This window comes from Pecten maximus, chromosome 11 (assembly GCF_902652985.1).
Source record: "Pecten maximus chromosome 11, xPecMax1.1, whole genome shotgun sequence".
NCBI classification, from domain to species: Eukaryota; Metazoa; Mollusca; class Bivalvia; order Pectinida; family Pectinidae; genus Pecten; species Pecten maximus.
In genome coordinates this window covers 889,376-908,193 of record NC_047025.1, presented here as the reverse complement: position 1 = coordinate 908,193, position 18,818 = coordinate 889,376, and the positions used below count along the sequence as shown (strand labels likewise).

At 37.1% G+C, this 18,818-nt stretch overlaps 1 protein-coding gene across 1 annotated transcript in view; it reads left to right on the top strand.

Moving 5' to 3' along the window:
- The window catches only part of LOC117338343 (U3 small nucleolar RNA-associated protein 4 homolog), a 30,254-nt gene extending 11,618 nt beyond the window's left edge, over positions 1–18,636 (top strand). Inside the window, exons 12-19 of the mRNA XM_033899653.1 lie at positions 170–269; positions 1,329–1,489; positions 2,154–2,364; positions 2,745–2,851; positions 4,736–4,831; positions 6,072–6,254; positions 8,111–8,239; positions 12,416–18,636. Coding sequence (XP_033755544.1) covers positions 170–269; positions 1,329–1,489; positions 2,154–2,364; positions 2,745–2,851; positions 4,736–4,831; positions 6,072–6,254; positions 8,111–8,239; positions 12,416–12,532 — 1,104 coding nt within the window. The 3' untranslated portion in view covers positions 12,533–18,636. The remainder of the gene's footprint in view (positions 1–169; positions 270–1,328; positions 1,490–2,153; positions 2,365–2,744; positions 2,852–4,735; positions 4,832–6,071; positions 6,255–8,110; positions 8,240–12,415) is intronic.
- The last annotated feature ends 182 nt before the right edge of the window (positions 18,637–18,818 follow it).

Below are 18,818 nucleotides of genomic sequence, written 5' to 3'. Positions count from 1 at the left end.
AAAGTGTTAAGTTGGTGGTATGTGACGGTGTTAGTGGTATTGGGTAATGATAAGTCGAGTGTTAAGTTGGCGTTAGGGGCGGGTGGTAGTAGTATTGAGGGAGTACTGTTTTACAAATGCAGACATGTACATTTCTCCTCAACATATCTTGTTCTCTGGAATTTTTCAGCAATCAATGGTACAGGTGGCCAGACAAGCAGAGATGGTCGTACTAAAGTACACCAACTATCTGGAGGTGTGGAGATTGGGACATACAAATAAAACATCACGTAGGTACAATAGGACTACGTAAATAAAACATCACGTAGGTACAATAGGACTACGTAAATGAAACATCACGTAGGTACAATAGGACATTGTACTCGTAGGATAAAGTTAGAAATCCCTTGCAGAAAGTTGATGTCGGTAGAATAGCCAAAATTTTAAAATGTCTATATATATAAAGAGTTAAATCAAATTGTAGACTACATACTTTTTCATTGGTTTATTTTTCTGTCTATCAAGTCATTGATCGAAAAATGAAGTGCATGTTTTGATCACATCATAACAAACAACTAAATCTTTCTCAAAAATACATTTGATTTTGAGGATTTTTTTGTGTGAGTGTCGATCCGCTACTACCTTACATAAGCATTGTCGGCCATTGACATGCTGTTTTCCATCAGTTTTGCAAACTGACATCATGGAATTGAGATTGAAATGAGCTTCTCTCTAATTTACCAATTTATTGTTTCGTTAAATAGAAACACTTGTCTAAGCATACATTGTTGTCCACTATATCATGTTACAACATATCTTAACTTGAAGTTAAAAAACATATCTTAACTTGAAGTTAAAAAACATATCTTAACTTAAAGTTAAAAAACATATCTTAACTTGAAGTTAAAAAACATATCTTAACTTGAAGTTAAAAAACATATCTTAACTTGAAGTTAAAAAACATATCTTAACTTGAAGTTAAAAAACATATCTTAACTTGAAGTTAAAAAACATATCTTAACTTGAAGTTAAAAGAAAGTAATGTCATGAACAACAAGTATTCACCAACTTTAAAAAGACAAATTTTTATTGAAGACCTATAAGTTTGGTTCATTCTAGTGAATTGACGGGAGAATTAAACTCCTTGGTATAAAGAAGTTTTCATAAGTGAAGTCAACAGTATATAACCATCCAATATCTTGTCTCAGTAAATGTGTCTACTTGTGATAAACACGTAGCCTTATCAGACATTAATTTACCTTAATTTTCATCCATGTTTTCCAGAAACAGAAGGTGAAATTTTAGCATTATCAGACGTTAATTTTCATTAACTTTTATTTTTTTTCCAGAAACCGATGGTGAAATCTTACCCCTACAGTCCAACCCATTGAAGCTTGTTCAGTTAAAGAACAAATCCAGTGAACCAATTGTCTGTTTTGCGATTAGTTCCCATGGTAACTTGGTGGCCTTCTCGGACCAGGATTCAATACGAGCATACAGACTTGTCATTGTAAGTGAGTCTGGGGTCCGGAATTCCTAAACTGTGTTGGTTGACTTCTTATTGTTTAAGTTTATGTCATGGTACGGCGTCCTTTGTCTGTCATCCGTCCTTAGTCTGTCGTCCATCAACATTTCCTTTAAATAGCTACTTGTCATAAAGAACTGAATAGATTTTGACCAAATTTGCTCAGAAACATCCGTGGGGGAAGGGGAACAGATTTTGCATAAATGGTGACTAACTCCACTGGGTTCAGAGGTGTGGGCGGTATAGGGGAAATTGCTAAAGTTAAGTCCTTTTAATTGCTCCTTGTATTTTTGAAATCCCCACCCTATAACCATTTATAGCATTGCATGGCTTCAAGAGATAAACAAGATACTGTTGTAAAAATAGGCCCTAAGTCTTTTTCCACCCCTAGGAACTTTGTTATATTTTTGGAACCGTTGAGATCCCCAAGCGGTAACCATATATAGCATTGTTCATCATCAACAAATGAAGCTCTCAACGAATTTGACATGACCATTATTTTGACATTTGGTCAAATCCAACCAGGTGGGCGATACAGGCCCTCTGGGCCTCTTGTTTTGGAGTATTTCGATAAATAGTGAAACCTACATTTCCAAATATCATCAAGTTACTTGATGAATCATATTTTTGGGTTTGGCTTTTGTTTTAGGAAAACAAGGAGTTGATCAATCCAACCGTGTCAATAAAGAAACTGAAGCTGGACACGTGCGAGGATTCCCGGATACCTCTGCCTGCCCATCACATGGTGGTGTCCACCGACGGAGAAAAACTTGTTACAGCCACTGTATGTGGGAATGTCCAAGTACTACATATAGAAGATGGCCACCTCAAGGTTGAACATACTTTCCGTGATTCCAAAGGTTAGCACGAACCTTCACGCTACAATGTTTTATTATCATGGGGTGCTTTTTGTATTGTTCCCCATCTTAAGGTTGTTGCTGAATCAGAAATGTAACGACCAGGTGATCTTCTGATCAGAGGTCAAGGTCACTGAGATAAAAGTTCTTGCACAAAGATTAGTAATAAACTGATATTTTGAAAGTTTTCACATTGGCTGTATTAAGGGAAGCTGAGATGCAGGAGGCTAAAGATCAGAGGTCGAAGGTCATATGATGACCTAGCTAATTATATATATACATTATATTATGTATAATGTACACAATTTTCCATGTTTCACAAACTGTGGATCTAACTGTAAATTTTCTCTACAAGTTAGCAGTGTCTGACATTATCTTTACAGCTCGAGATGACAGTATCACTATGATGTGTCTCTGTCCGAACGATCAACTGGTTGCTATTGGCGATAGCGGGAGAAATGTTACTATTTATGACATCAGTAAACAACAAGTAAGTTCCTAGTTTGACGAAAACAATTCATAAAAATAATGTCAGTGAGCTTAAGGACATATATACAAGGTTTATCTTTACACAAACAGTTTATGTAACAATGTGTACGAGTGTCATTGCAATGTTTCAAGACCGACTGGTCTCTTTATCTAGCTCTGACTGACTGTGTGAGCGAAAATCTTGTTTACCTGTACATCTATGGATGAAATGTCCCAGCTTCGAACAATAATAATTTTTTTTAATTTTTTTAATTTTTGTCAAGTTTTATACATCATTTCAAAAACAGTTCAGGGACAGATAAATAACACACTCACACTAACAACGCATCATCATCATCATCGTCGTCGTCGTCGTCGTCGTCGTCGTCGTCGTCGTCGTCATCGACAACCATACATACTCATATATGCATCGAGCGATAAATATATATACATGTAATAAACATTTTGTCACATAGACATACAAGTAAACATGATGTTCGCTCACACAGTCAGAGAGAGACCAGTCAGTCTTGAAACGTTGCAATGACACTCATATGCATTGTTACATATACTGTTTGTGTAAAAATAAACCGTATATATATATTTCCAAGCTGATTAATCTTATTATAGAGCTAAAGAACATTATACATCATAATGCTTGATTTCATGCTTTAAGATACATTCAAATCGTACTGTTTATGATGTTGGTATTTTGTAACAAAGGATGGATATTTTTTTCCAGGGGAAAACATCCCTTTAATCAATTATAGGTTAATTGTGAACTTTTTATTTAGACAAGCTTATCAGATATATATTTGTAAACAATACTTAACATCGCTAAGTTTTAGGATCTTTAAGATTTGGTTTGTATTCGGTAATGTCCTTTCAACAGCTATGGCCACAATGCATACGTGTAGTGTATGTGTGTTTTGGGAGGCTGTGGTATGTTCGTGTTTGTCTCCTTGTGATATTGCTGAACAGATGCCGACTATAGTGCTATCTCACTGAAGCGTAATGCCAAAGACATCCAGCAGGACACCCCACCAGGTCACATTATACTGATGATATAGGTGAACCAGTCGTCCTGCTTCCAAAATTATGCGTGTTATGCAGGAGTAAAAACTACCATTTCTATAGACTTTGATATGTCTTGGTCTTGGCCAGGGGACACTCTGATATGTCTTGGCCAGGGGACAGAACCCAAAGCCTTCCTCACAGGGGCAAATGCTCATCTACAGGCCAAAAGTTACGCAGTGTCAAGGGAGACATTAGGAAGAAGAAAGTTTATACTGGAAAAAAAGAGAAAAGATTATAAGATCCCAAATTTAGTTGCCTCTTACGATCATGCAATGGGGGCAGCAGGTACAATTCTTACGCCCTTCCTGCAGGGTGATCTGTTTGTCTGTTAGAAATTAAGAGATCACATTTTCACGTTGTCGGGAGTTATCGGTCACACTTAAATTTTCCTGGATTTTCTTTTGTTACCACTTTTGTTACCACTTGCTAGATCGGTTTTTAACCGTATTTTATAAATATATAGCTTTATCATAATGGATTACAAATCGTGTTTGAACCTTGTGTCAATATATAATGTTTTACCAAAATTATCGCCCTTTACACATAGAAAATTTTCATGAAGTTGTTTTTCTGGGTTTGTTTTCATGTACGGATTGCCACAACAACTTGTAAATGTATGTGGTTTTATCATAATGAATTACAGATAAAGTTCATACCCTGTGTCAATATTCTATTTTTGCTGGAGTTAAAAAGTTTTAAACAGGAGGAATATTTCCTGTTCATAGTTACATTGTAATGTATGTTAATGGTGTTATCTTCCACAAAGAAAAAATGTTAAGTGAGCGAAAAATTGTGTACAACATGTGATAATTTGTTGTATATTTTGTAGGTAGTATGCCAGTTGCCACAGTACAGTTGCCAGGTTACAGCGATGGCCTTCACCCTGTCTGGGGAGACACTGGTGGCTGTCTACACTGACCAAATGGTACGTATTCCAGATTCATACAAATATTTATAAACTCTGTATAAACCAACTGAAAGTTGTATGCTTTTAAATCATGGCTATTATAGCAAAGCACATATCCTTCAAGGGACTCTAGAAATAGCAAAATATAGCAAAGCATATATTCAAGAGGACTGAAGGAATAACAAAATTTTAATATATTTTTACCAGTGAAATATTAAAAATTAACTATTCTACAAAAGTTATATTTTTCACTTTTTCTGATTTGACCAATCAAAACACAGCTTACAAACAACAATGGGAGAACTTTAAAGCTGGCCCTGTAGATTTTGCTATAAAACATATTAAACAGAATATCCAACAATATCTTCTGTAATACCAAATATAATTCACTTGTGTGGCTAACATTTTGATATTTTTCACTCGTGTGTAAGACACTGTTCAGTATCCTCCATCTTTGCCTGAGAACACAATGATTATAGAACATTTCTTTTTCTATAAATATTTTTTCGTACTGAAAAAGTTAAACTAATAAACAAATCTGTATAAAACTTTGAAGTAACTAACATCACGCACTGTAAGTTTGTATTGCCCAGTAACAGTGACCTTCACCTCTTGGTCAAAGGTCAAATCTGTGCAAATATTTAGAGATATCTTGTCTGGGCTTTCAGACCGATCTCTTTGAGAGATCTGGAATTGGAGATATTACCTATATACCCACAGAAATTGTTCAGTGTTTTTATGTCATATGTCACTGTGACCTTCACTTGAAGGTCAAGGTCAGAATATTTCTCCTACACATAGTTAAATGGTCATGCCATCAATCTGAGTGAAATACATAGAGGATATCTAACAGTGTCTTCAGTAATATCAAATATATTTCACGAGTGGGGCTATTTAATATTTTGAGCGAAGCATAAGTGAGAAATATCAAAATATTACCCACACTCGTGAAATATATTTGGTATTACTGAAGATACTGTTAGATATTCTTTTTATTACAATTTTATAGCAAAATATACCAGGTCAGCTTTTAATTTTCCCAATTGTTGTTTGTAAGCAGTGTTTTGATTGGTAAAATCAGATAAAATGAAATTTTTCACTTGTGAAAAATATCATTTTAATAGAATGATTAATTTTCGATATTTCACAGGTGAAATAAAAAAAATTCACTATACAGTGTAAAATAAAGATTTTTATATTAATTGATTTGTCATTTTATCTGTTCTAAACCTGTTGATTTGCATAATTTTTCTTACAGGTTTATGAATTCGATATAGCAGAGCAAGAATACACTGGCTGGAGCAAAAAGAACTCCGCCAAGTTTCCTTCCCACTGGAAAAGGCGACACAGTAAAATCAATCATGTGTTTTTTCTCTCCCAACATCCCGACAAAATTTTCCTCCATGATGAACAGACACTGTATGTGCTGGACAAGTCAAAGGTGGGTAGAACTCTTATACACTTATACCAATGTGTCGGTAAATTCTGCTAAAAATCATGATCAATTTGATAGGTCAGCTTGCTTCAATATAACTGATAGAAAAATGTCCTTGGTCAGAATAGTGGTATTAAGACTGAAGAGATATTTCTCAGACTTCACATGTACAGTAGATTCCCCTTGGTCCCTAGTTGTGCCCATTCAATTTTGAGTCTGATCTGGAAAATAAAATGGGCAACAAGCAGCCATCTTGAATTTTGAGAGTGGAAGTTTTTTATCACTATCAAAAGCGTTGGAGGGATATTTCTCAAACTTCACATGTAGGTTCCCATTGGAGGGATATTTCTCAAACTTCACATGTAGGTTCCCATTGGAGGGATATTTCTCAAACTTCACATGTAGGTTCCCATTGGAGGGATATTTCTCAAACTTCACATGTAGGTTCCCATAGGAGGGATATTTCTCAAACTTCACATGTAGGTTCCCATTTGTTGTTGCACACATTTAATTTTTAGTCTGATCGTAAAACAAAATGTCTGACTGCAGGCAGCCTTGGATTTTGACAATGTAAGATTGTTATTACTATTTGTTGAAAAGCACTGGAGGGATGTTTGTCAAACTGCACATGTAGGTTCCATTGGTCCCTACTCCTATAACATAAGAGGCCGCTGGTCGGCTCTTTTTCTATCGGATATTATTTTGCCGACTGCGACCTCTTATTTCCGAAGCACTAATTCTTTGATGCAGTTTCCGCCCGAAATCCGGGCGGAACTAAATATGCTTGAAAAAAACACTTAAGAGGTTGACAGGTCATTAAAACGATGTCTACGTATCATGTATGCAATATTTATTCCATATGTATGTCACAGACACAAATATATAGTATAATACGGTGTATAACACACAAAATACATGCCCATGTCGTTGTAGCACTTTTCTAGTCGTTTTTAAAAATGGCTGCCTAAAGGTTGATACAAAATAGTTTTCGGTATTTCAAACGGAACGAAATGATACGGACTTTCTTGTATTCCGCTTGTAGGACATAGGTTGTAATCCATTTTTGTATTAACCGGCAAATCACGTGGTATTTTTACTATCACTAACGGCAGTATTGTCTGCTTGCGCTCTGCTCCGCTTCGGAAGAAGAAAACTTCATAATATGTGTTTGTTACGAAATTATTCTCATTTAATCATTGGATTATGGAAAGAAATATATATTGGACACTGTTGATCATTTAAATGTAAGTTGACACGCTATATTTTTTCAATAAACGAACTTTGAAAATTTCATCGTCAGCATCGGGAAAATCAGCTATGGGCAGTTAGAGGTTACACGGCGCCTGTCAAAAGTATCTCGCCGTGTAAAACCTCTAACATTGTTGGAGTACATTGGTCCCTAGTTATGCCCATTCAATTTTGAGTCTAATTTGGAAAACAAAATGGCCAACAGGTGGCCATCTTAGACTTTGACAGTTGAAGATTGTTAACGCTACTTGTTGAAAGGTACTGGAAGGATATACAGATAGGTTCCCCTTGTTCCCATGTTGTGCACATTCACTTTTTAGATTGATAGAGAAAAATAAAATGGCTGACAAGCAGCCATCTTGGATTTGTTAACATTATAGAAAGTTCTTCTTAGATCTTACTTAAACTTCATAATTATGTAGTTTTGCATGTTATCAAATGATTTGGAGGAAAATGATTTAGAGGAAAAGGAAAAGGAAGGGGAAAGTAGAAAAAAGATAAGTCTTTCATAGGACTGATAAAGATAATTCAATGATGGGCTCAAAGATCCCTCTGGGATGTGATGTAGGATCTGTTATAGCGATCAGTTGTTTCTAATCTCCTTTTCACTGCAGTCATTTCCCACAGAAGAGATCAGACAATTGAAGAAAGGATCTTGGAGACAGGATGGTGACAGAAAAAGTTTGGGGAACCAGAACGGCAATGGAAGTAGCCAGCCCCTCAGTATCTGTAAGAAATACAAGGTACAGGAATTTTCTGGTGATTTAAAAACTGGCTCCATTCTTGAACCAAACTATTGAATTGAGTACTGTTAACTAAATGGAACATGTCAATTTAGTAGATAATGTCAGTTTAATGGATAATTTAATGGATAATGCAAGTTTAAGAGAATTTAATTGATACTGTCAATTTGATGGATAGCACTAACTTATTAGTCCCATACTGGTGAAACTGGGGAGACTGTAGATTTCCTCCCCTTCTGTCAGTCTGTCCACTCAGTTTTCCTCAATTTTTAGCTCACCTGGACCGAAGGTCCGGTGAGCTTATGTCATGGCGCAGCGTCCGTCGTCCGTCCGTCGTCCGTCCGTCCGTCAACATTTGCTTCAAATCGCTACTAGTCTAAAAGTTCTTATTGGATTTTGACCAAATTTGGCCAGAAACATCCTTGGCAGAAGGGGGACATATTTTGCATAAATGGTGACTCTGACCCCAAAGGGGCCAAAGGGGCGGGGCCCATAAGGGGAAATAGAGGTAATTCCTTTAAATCACTACTTGTCATAAAGTTATGAATGGATTTGAACCCAATTTAGTCAGAAACATCCCTGGGGGAAGGGGAACAGATTTTGCATAAATGGTGTCTCTGACCCCCGAGGGGCCAAAGGGGCGGGGCCCAATAGGGGAAATAGAGGTAATTCCTTTAAATCACTACTTGTCATAAAGTTATGAATGGATTTGAACCCAATTTAGTCAGAAACATCCCTGGGGGAAGGGGAACAGATTTTGCATAAATGGTGTCTCTGACCCCCGAGGGGCCAAAGGGGCGGGGCCCAATAGGGGAAATAGAGGTAATTTCTTTAAATCGCTACTTGTCATAAAGTTATGAATGGATTTGAACCCAATTTAGTCAGAAACATCCTTGGGGGAAGGGGAACAGATTTTGCATAAATGGTGCGTCTGACCCCCAAGAGGCCAAAGGGGCGGGGCCCAATAGGGGAAATAGAGGTAATTCCTTTAAATTGCTACTAGTCATAAAGTTATGAATGGATTTGAACCCAATTAAGTCAGAAACATCCTTGGGGGAAGGGGAACAGATTTTGCATAAATGGTGCGTCTGACCCCCAAGGGGCCAAAGGGGTGGGGCCCAATAGGGGAAATAGAGGTAATTCCTTTAAATCGCTACTAGTCATAAAGTTATGAATGGATTTGAACCCAATTTTGTCAGAAACATCCTTGGGGGAAGGGGAACAGATTTTGCATAAATGGTGACTCTGACCCGAAAGGGGCCAAAGGGGCGGGCCCATAAGGAGAAATAGAGGTAATTCCTTTAAATCGCTACTTGTCATAAAGTTATGAATGGATTTGAACCCAATTTAGTCAGAAACATCCTTGGGGGAAGGGGAACAGATTTTGCATAAATAGTGGCTCTGACCCCAAAGGGGCCAAAGGGGCGGGGCCCAATAGGGGAAATAGAGGTAATTCCTTTAAATCGCTACTAGTCATAAAGTTAAGAATGGATTTAAACCCAATTTGGTCAGAAACATCCATGGGGGAAGGGGAACAGATTTTGCATAAATAGTGGCTCTGACCCCAAAGGGGCCAAAGGGGCGGGGCCCAATAGGGAAAATAGAGGTAATTCCTTTAAATCGCTACTAGTCATAAAGTTAAGAATGGATTTAAACCCAATTTGGTCAGAAACATCCATGGGGGAAGGGGAACAGATTTTGCATAAATGGTGACTCTGATCCCAAAGGGGCCAAAGGGGCGGGGCCCAATAGGGGAAATAGAGGTTATTCCTTTAAATTGCTACTAGTCATAAAGTTATGAATGCATGTTCTAAAAACAATTCTTGAGGTCATTCAGACCTTAGAGAGTGGACTTCATTAATCTTTAAAGCAGTTCGGATTCCCACACTATAACCATATATAGCATTGTTTGAGATTTACAAATAAAACAAATTGAATATGAACAATATTTTGACATTTGGTCTAATCCAACCAGGTGAGCGATACAGGCCCCATGGGCCTCTTGTTTCAGTCATGCTTTAAGGTATGTTGGTGAAAGTTAGTATGTAACTTCAATATGAGTAGCTACAGATCAGGTTCAAGTTTCATGGTTTTTGGGTCAAGGTCACTATTTTTAGGGGGAGGGGAAATGGGGCATGTATCACTTTAGCAATACCCAGCATGCTTGTTTGATAAAGTTAACATACTGTTGGTATTTTAGTACACACCTTTGTACTAATGTTGACCTGTAAAGCTAAGGACAACATTTGTGAGCAGTCCAATCACCCTACCTTCAGACAAGTATTTCTATAAAATAAAGGGTGCAATACCTCTGGAGAAAATAGTTTTGTAGGACACAATACCTTGGTTTTGTACTTGATAAAGTAGGACAGGATACCTTGGTTTTGTATTGGATAAAGTAGGACAGGATACCTTGGTTTTGTATTGGATAAAGTAGGACAGGGTACCTTAGTTTTGTACTTGATAAAGTAGGACAGGATACCTTGGTTTTGTACCTGATAAAGTAGGACAGGATACCTTGGTTTTGTACCTGATAAAGTAGGACAGGATACCTTGGTTTTGTATTTGATAAAGTAGGACAGGATACCTTGGTTTTGTATTGGATAAAGTAGGACAGGGTACCTTAGTTTTGTACTTGATAAAGTAGGACAGGATACCTTGGTTTTGTATTTGATAAAGTAGGACAGGATACCTTGGTTTTGTACCTGATAAAGTAGGACAGGATACCTTGGTTTTGTACTTGATAAAGTAGGACAGAATACCTTGGTTTTGTATTTGATAAAGTAGGACAGGATACCTTGGTTTTGTACCTGATAAAGTAGGACAGGATACCTTGGTTTTGTATTGGATAAAGTAGGACAGGATACCTTGGTTTTGTACCTGATAAAGTAGGACAGGATACCTTAGTTTTGTACTTGATAAAGTAGGACAGGATACCTTAGTTTTGTATCTGATGAAGTAGGACAGGATACCTTGGTTTTGTACTTGATAAAGTAGGACAGAATACCTTGGTTTTGTACTTGATAAAGTAGGACAGGATACCTTGGTTTTGTACCTGATAAAGTAGGACAGGATACCTTAGTTTTGTACTTGATAAAGTAGGACAGGATACCTTGGTTTTGTACTTGATAAAGTAGGACAGGATACCTTGGTTTTGTACTTGATAAAGTAGGACAGGATACCTTAGTTTTGTATTGGATAAAGTGGGACAGGATACCTTAGTTTTGTACTTGATAAAGTAGGACAGGATACCTTGGTGTTGTACTTGATAAAGTAGGACAGAACACCTTGGTTTTGTACCTGATAAAGTAGGACCGGATACCTTTGTTTTGTACCTGATAAAGTAGGACAGGTTACCTTAGTTTTGTACTTGATAAAGTAGGACAGGATACCTTAGTTTTGTACTTGATAAAGTAGGACAGGATACCTTAGTTTTGTACTTGATAAAGTAGGACAGGATACCTTGGTTTTGTACTTGATAAAGTAGGACAGGATACCTTGGTTTTGTACTTGATAAAGTAGGACAGGATACCTTAGTTTTGTACTTGATAAAGTAGGACAGGATACCTTGGTTTTGTACCTGATAAAGTAGGACAGGGTACCTTAGTTTTGTACTTGATAAAGTAGGACAGGATACCTTGGTTTTGTACTTGATAAAGTAGGACAGGATACCTTGGTTTTGTACCTGATAAAGTAGGACAGGATACCTTGGTTTTGTACCTGATAAAGTAGGACCGGATACCTTTGTTTTGTACATGATAAAGTAGGACAGGATACCTTAGTTTTGTACTTGATAAAGTAGGACAGGATACCTTGGTTTTGTACCTGATAAAGTAGGACAGGATACCTTGGTTTTGTATTGGATAAAGTAGGACAGAACACCTTGGTTTTGTATTGGATAAAGTAGGACAGAACACCTTGGTTTTGTATTTAATAAAGTAGGACAGGATACCTTGGTTTTGTACTATGTTGAAGATTTTAGGTTATTAAAAGAACTCAAATTGACACCATGAAGGACTGATGGACATATAGATTGTAATCACAATGTACCTGTCAGTAATACTGGTAGTATACCCTGTATACACAACACAATGTACCTGTCAGTAATACTGGTAGCATACCCTGTATACATGTAACATCGGTGCGTGTATTAATCTGAGTTGTCTACTCTTACAGTATATCCTACACATAGATGCCCTCGGCGACGACTGGCTGGTAACGGTAGAAAGACCTCCTGCTGCTATCAACGACAACCTGCCATCAACTCTCAAAACTAAGAAATTTGGAACATGAAATCAAACTCTTAAAGCAGGAGTACATACATTGTCATTTTACTGTGCATTAGGATTTCTCTTTGGACATCATCAGCCAATGAAATGTTGTATCTCATATCTTCTCATCCAATCCTAACTGTTTACACATCATTTCTTGTAACATTGAGATTGTGATTTTTTTTTTTTTTTTTTTTGAGGAGAAATTATTAAAATGTATACTTTGAAATTATCGAATTTGTCAGTCTTCTATATAAAAGGGTTCATAGTATTGCATTTTCGGGTGCTGTATTCTTGAACTAGTGTCAAAGGCCAAATGTTGGCACATTGGAGATCCACCAGGTGGCAATCTTTTATTAGTCCCCTACCAGTGAAACCAGGGGAACTAGATTTCCTCCTCGTCCACCTGTCTGTCCGTCCGTCCATCTGTCAGTCCGTCCTTTCAGTTGTCTGCACCTTTCTCAGTCATGCTTCAAGATATGTTGGTGAAAGTGGGTATGTAACTTCAGTATGAGTAGCTACAGATCAAGTTAGAGTTGTGGGTCTCCATCCCCCTCTGGCTCTGGGGTACCACAAGCTTCAAAGATACAAAATGAAGATGTCCTGCATGAATTGGACCAAATTTAGTTGAAAACTTTTCAGATGTATATCTTTTAAACTGATGACAAGTTGACTATGTCATTCACAGGAGGAATTAAAAAAACAACAAACATCTGTCAATAAGTTACTTATATTTTAATCTTCAGCAGAGGGCTCTGTCTCTGCTTGCCATTAATTATAAATAAAAATAGTTTATATGTAGATACACAAGGAGAGACCATTCATCATGTGATGACACTCATTCACATACAGCTGGATCAGTTCTAGCTTCTGGGCACCCAGGCTGTTACAGGTACCGGACATATTCCCTCACACCCAGGCTGTTACGAGTACTGGACACATTCCCTCACACCCAGGCTGTTACGGGTTCTGGACACATTCCCTCACACCCAGACAGTTACAGCTATACACCCAGGCTGTTACGGGTTCTGGACACATTCCCTCACACCCAGACAGTTACAGCTATACACCCAGGCTGTTACAGGTATTGGACATATTCCCTCACAACTAGGCTGTTACATGTATCAGACACATTTCTTCACACCTAGGCGGTTACATGTATCAGACACATTCCCTAAAACCTAGGCTGTTTTCAGCTATACATCCAGGCTGTTCCAGCTATTAAGACACATTCCCTCACACCTAGGCTGTTACAGCTATACATCCAGGCTGTTACGGGTACTGGACACATTCCCTCACAGCTAGGCTGTTACAGCAATTAGGCAATTTCCCTCACACCTAAATTGTTACAGCTATACATCCAGGCTGTTATGGGTACTGAACACATTCCCTTACACCCAGGCTGTTCAAATTCTTAAACAGCACCCCACTTGCTCCACACTCAACTAGCACAATACTTTTTTTTTGTTTAATTTGAATTGTATACTCCCTCTCATCTCTTACATATGCACGAACATGCAAGCTTTAAGTGACCAAGCATGTGTTATTTACAGGTCACAGTGACCCCTCTCACCCACTCAAATTGTAATTTTTTTAGTGATTTATCGAGTGTTATGTACAGGTCCCATGTGACCTCTTACGTCCATACAAGCTGTTTTAAGTGATCGAGCAAGTATTATACATCATAAACGTCAAAGACCCTCTTTACTTACAAGCTGTCTGCACTGACGGAGCGTAAAATACAAGTCACAGTGACCCATCTCTCTCACTTACTTAAATCTGTTTTCTAGAGACCCAAGCAGTGTCAATTTTAGACTAGTGACCTCTCTCCCACCCACAAATTGTCTAGTGACCAAGCGAGTGTCATATGCAAGTCGGTTACCACTTTCTCTCTCCCATCCAATAGTCTAGTGACCTAGCCAGTTTTGTACTCAAATCGGTAACCTCTACCTTTCCTACTCACAAGTCACTTGGTGACCTAGCGAGTGTCGTACACAAGCTTGGGTTACGTCTTTCTCACTTCCACCCACAGGTTGTCTAGTGACCTCGGGAGTGTCGTTTACAAGTCGGTTATCCCCCTCTATTTCTCCCACCAAAGTGAGTGTCATATACAAGTCGATTGCCTCTCTCTTTCTCATTCACAAGTCACTTGGTGACCTAGCGAATGTCGTATACAATTCGGTTACCTCTCTTTCCCACTCACAAGTCGCTTGGTGACCTAGCGAGTGTCGGTTACCCCGTCTATTTCTCCCACCAAAAAGTCGTCTAGTGATCTTGTGAGTGTCGTATACAAGTCGGTTACCTCTCTAGCCCTCACAAGTCGCTTGGTGACGTAGCGAGTGTCGTATACAAGTCGGTTACCTCTCTTGCCCTCACAAGTCGCTTGGTGACCTAGCGAGTGTCGTATACAAGTCGATTACCTCTCTCTTTCCCACTCACAAGTCGCTTGGTGACCTAGCGAGTGTCGTATACAAGTCGCTTGGTGACCTAGCGAGTGTCGTATACAAGTCGATTACCTCTCTCTTGCCCTCACAAGTCGCTTGGTGACCTAGCGAATGTCTGTCCAAGTTTGTGACCGCTCTCTCCCACACACAAAGCATGCAGTGAGAAAATGATATGCACCCAAAGTGTTCAAAAGCAAGATGGAAAGTCATGACTGGCCTGGACAAGACTGGTGACATGTCAAATGAATGATATCTCAGGTTAACAATCAGGGGATGAACGGGACCATCAGAAAAATATCTCTTAAAAGTTTGACCAACAATATTAGCTTAGATTGCCTTTCATTCAAATCTTAATGGTTGGTGTTTCGGTTTGCTTATATTACATACTAGTTGTGCTGCACAACATTTTGCCAATTATTCTTCTGAAAAGGCAGAATGAACTACAATTTTGCGGTGTTTGAGATGTAGTTATTTTTTACTAATGAAGTTAGCCAATCTAACATGCGTCCACCATCTTGGAACAAACCAGTCGAAAATGTGTTGCTGAAAATCATTGTATGGCACATAACAGTTTGTGTAGTTGATGACTCGCCACTGTCAAATGACCTTGAAAGGTCAAATGTGATGACCAGTGCAGAATCACAAAGGCTTAACAATAATCATTGTTAAATGTTTCACTTCTTTAAAAATATCAACAACTTAAACCAAAAGACATTACCTTTATCTTCTGGGCCTAAACCTGTAACAATGTTAATTCATAATCTAACTTCCTGTCAAAAATATTCATCAATAAGAATTATACATATGAAAAAAAAATGTTTTAGCACAATAAGATGTGCTAATCTTCAAATTCTTCATTTTAAATAAGAAATTAAACAAGAGACCCCAGAGGGATCTTGGAGCCCACCATCGGAAGACTGAATTATTTGATTTCTGTAAGACTGACCTTTTCTCTACTTCATTTCTCCCTCTTCATTTGAAAACAATAGTGACCTACATAATAAATCTGTGAAAGGTCCATCAAGAACTCTGTGATAAATATGGTTAACAAACTTCAACTAATACAAGAGGAATCTAAATGAAATTTGAGAAATATCCATGAAGAACTCAAAATGTAACAAACACAACTAGGGACCAAGGGGAACCTACGAGTGAAATTTGAGAAAGATCCATGAAGAAATACCAATAACAAACTTGTACTTTTAGAATTCAAAATGGCCACACCTGTTTTGATCCGTCTCAAAATGGAATTTGCACAATTCAGCACCAAGGGGAACCAACAGGTGAAATTTGAGAAAGATCCATGAAACTTTCTGAGAAATAGCGATAACAATCTTCAGGCCATCTTGTTTTTGTCAAAATTCTGAACGGCCACCTGTCGGCCATCTTATTTTCATATCCTTCTCATAATGGAATATTCACAACTACAGACCAAGATGAACCTACGTATGAAAATGGAGAACAGCCGGACGAAGAGCGATTTGAATAATACTATCATTAATTTGTCTTTGGTAAGATATAAGAGCCAGCTGCTATGTAAAGAATATGCTATCCGTTCCAGTATCCGTTCGAGTTGGGTTTATACTCGATGTTAGCGTGTTAAAGGGGAAATTTTGTCACATAACTACATTCTAACAAACGACCCTTAAAATAACTTACAGAATGGTTGAGTGGTACCCTCTAACGACAACCTTGGATGACTCCATACCAAGTTATAGGTACTGCAGATGAAGATAATGTCTAATGACGGCGAGTGTGTCCAGTTAAAACCATATTCTCGACAAAAACAAAACACTTTATATAACATATAGGGGCATTAGAATGAAATAACAACACTTGTAACAAATTTAACAAGCAATTCTGTACACACTTTCAAAACACATTCGGGCTGTGCATTGAGAATTGTATACAACCATCCATCTTTATCAGACAACTTTGATGCTAAAAACAGCCAGTTACAACTAACAAAAAGCAAGTTATGTCAGTTTTATTTAAAACATCTTGATGAATACTTTCAAATGAAAATGCAAAAACATATCAGTGCTATAAGTAAAAAAAAAAAAAAAAAAGGAAAAAAAAAAAAAAAAAAATACAACAGAGAAATAAATTAAACATTTTTTTTTCTATCAGAAAAATATGGGAATTGTCTCCCTTTTTCCAAGTATATAATTATATTGTACAGTAAAACAACGTGAATAGGTGTTCTTCATTTAAACTGAAGATACATTTTTTTTCTCCATACAAAAGAAACTTTATTACAATTTGTAACATACAGTTTCAACATAAGAAAGTCACTTTTAGCAACTTTTAAAAATCTATACTGGATGGTTGTCCATATTGAAAATCAACTATCAGTTTTACAGGAGTATGAACATAAAGAACAGAAGTTTGAACTAATTTTCACAAAATGACTTTGTGCCATAATACAGTAATCGCGTAGTGAATGCAAAGACACCACTACCACTAAAATGCCTTCTAAAAATAGCTCTGAATTCTTGCACTTTGCAGTGCAGTTAAATAAATCAGCAGGAAATCTAAGATTGGCTTAAACAATTAACAAATATTTCCATAGCCTGAAATTTAAAAGCAACAAAATTTCAGCAACAACAAAGTATCATTCTTGACCTGATTTAATTATTATATGTATACGAGATGAATCCTGAATGAGTTGAGAAATAGTATTTTCCACAATCCCCAGGAATTCATTACAAGCAAATTTGATTGTAAAACTGTTCATTGTTGAAAGGGGGCAATTTTTTTTTTAGATGGATCATGGCCAAAACTGACTTTGTGAGAATTGATTCAAACAATGAATGGACTAACAGATTTCAGAAGAATGGGCCTTTTTTTTAATGTTGTTACATGAAAACGGGGTTAGGGAGCATCTACAATTATTGCGTTTGATTTTAAAGTAAGTTCTACAACAGCTACTTCTAGACTTTACATGGGGCAGCAAATACGATCATACTTCAATTCATTTCACATCGATGTTTTGTCCGTTCATTCATGGATGTTTTTGTCTGTTCATTCATGGATGTTTTTGTCTGTTCATTCATGGATGTTTTTATCTGTTCATTCATGGATGTTTTTATCTGTTCATTCATGGATGTTTTTGTCTGTTCATTCATTAACATGGATGTTTTTGTCTGTTCATTCATTAACATGGATGTTTTTAATTTGTCTATTCATTAATTTAACATGGATGCTTTTGTCTGTTCATTTATTAATATGGATGTTTTTGTCTGTTCATTAATTAATACGGATGCTTTTGTCAGTTCATTAATTTAACATGGATGTTTTTGTCTGTTCATTCATTAACATGGATGTTTTTGTCTGTTCATCTATTAACATGGATGTTTTCGTCTGTTCAACCTTTGCATTATTTTACAGCCGCTTCCATTTCATGCCGTATATAATTCACTCTCTCATATACAGTTATCACCCCATTCTGAACCTCCATAGTACATGTGACCAATATGCCATGTCTAAGCTGCACCCGTCACTAAGGCTTAGAGAACAGTTAAGTAGACTTTCAGTGATGTTTGTAATTTAATGCTAGATATCCAAATAAAGCAAGTTTTCAACAATGTGTATTTCCTATCATGAAAAAAAAATCCTATTGAGACTATCATGCTCGCTTAGCTTGGGAGCTGTTGCACATGTGTGCATTGCAACCCAAATTTGAAAAAAAAATTATGAAATGTTATTAGTTAGTTTATTGAAATTTTAAAAGCAACCTTCGATTTATCATTTTGTCCAAATAACAATACTTACTTTTAATAAGTAAAACATATCTAAATAAAAGTGACCTAGTTCTTGGAATGCAGAATTTGTCCGAAAAAATTTAACGAATCAGAAGACAGT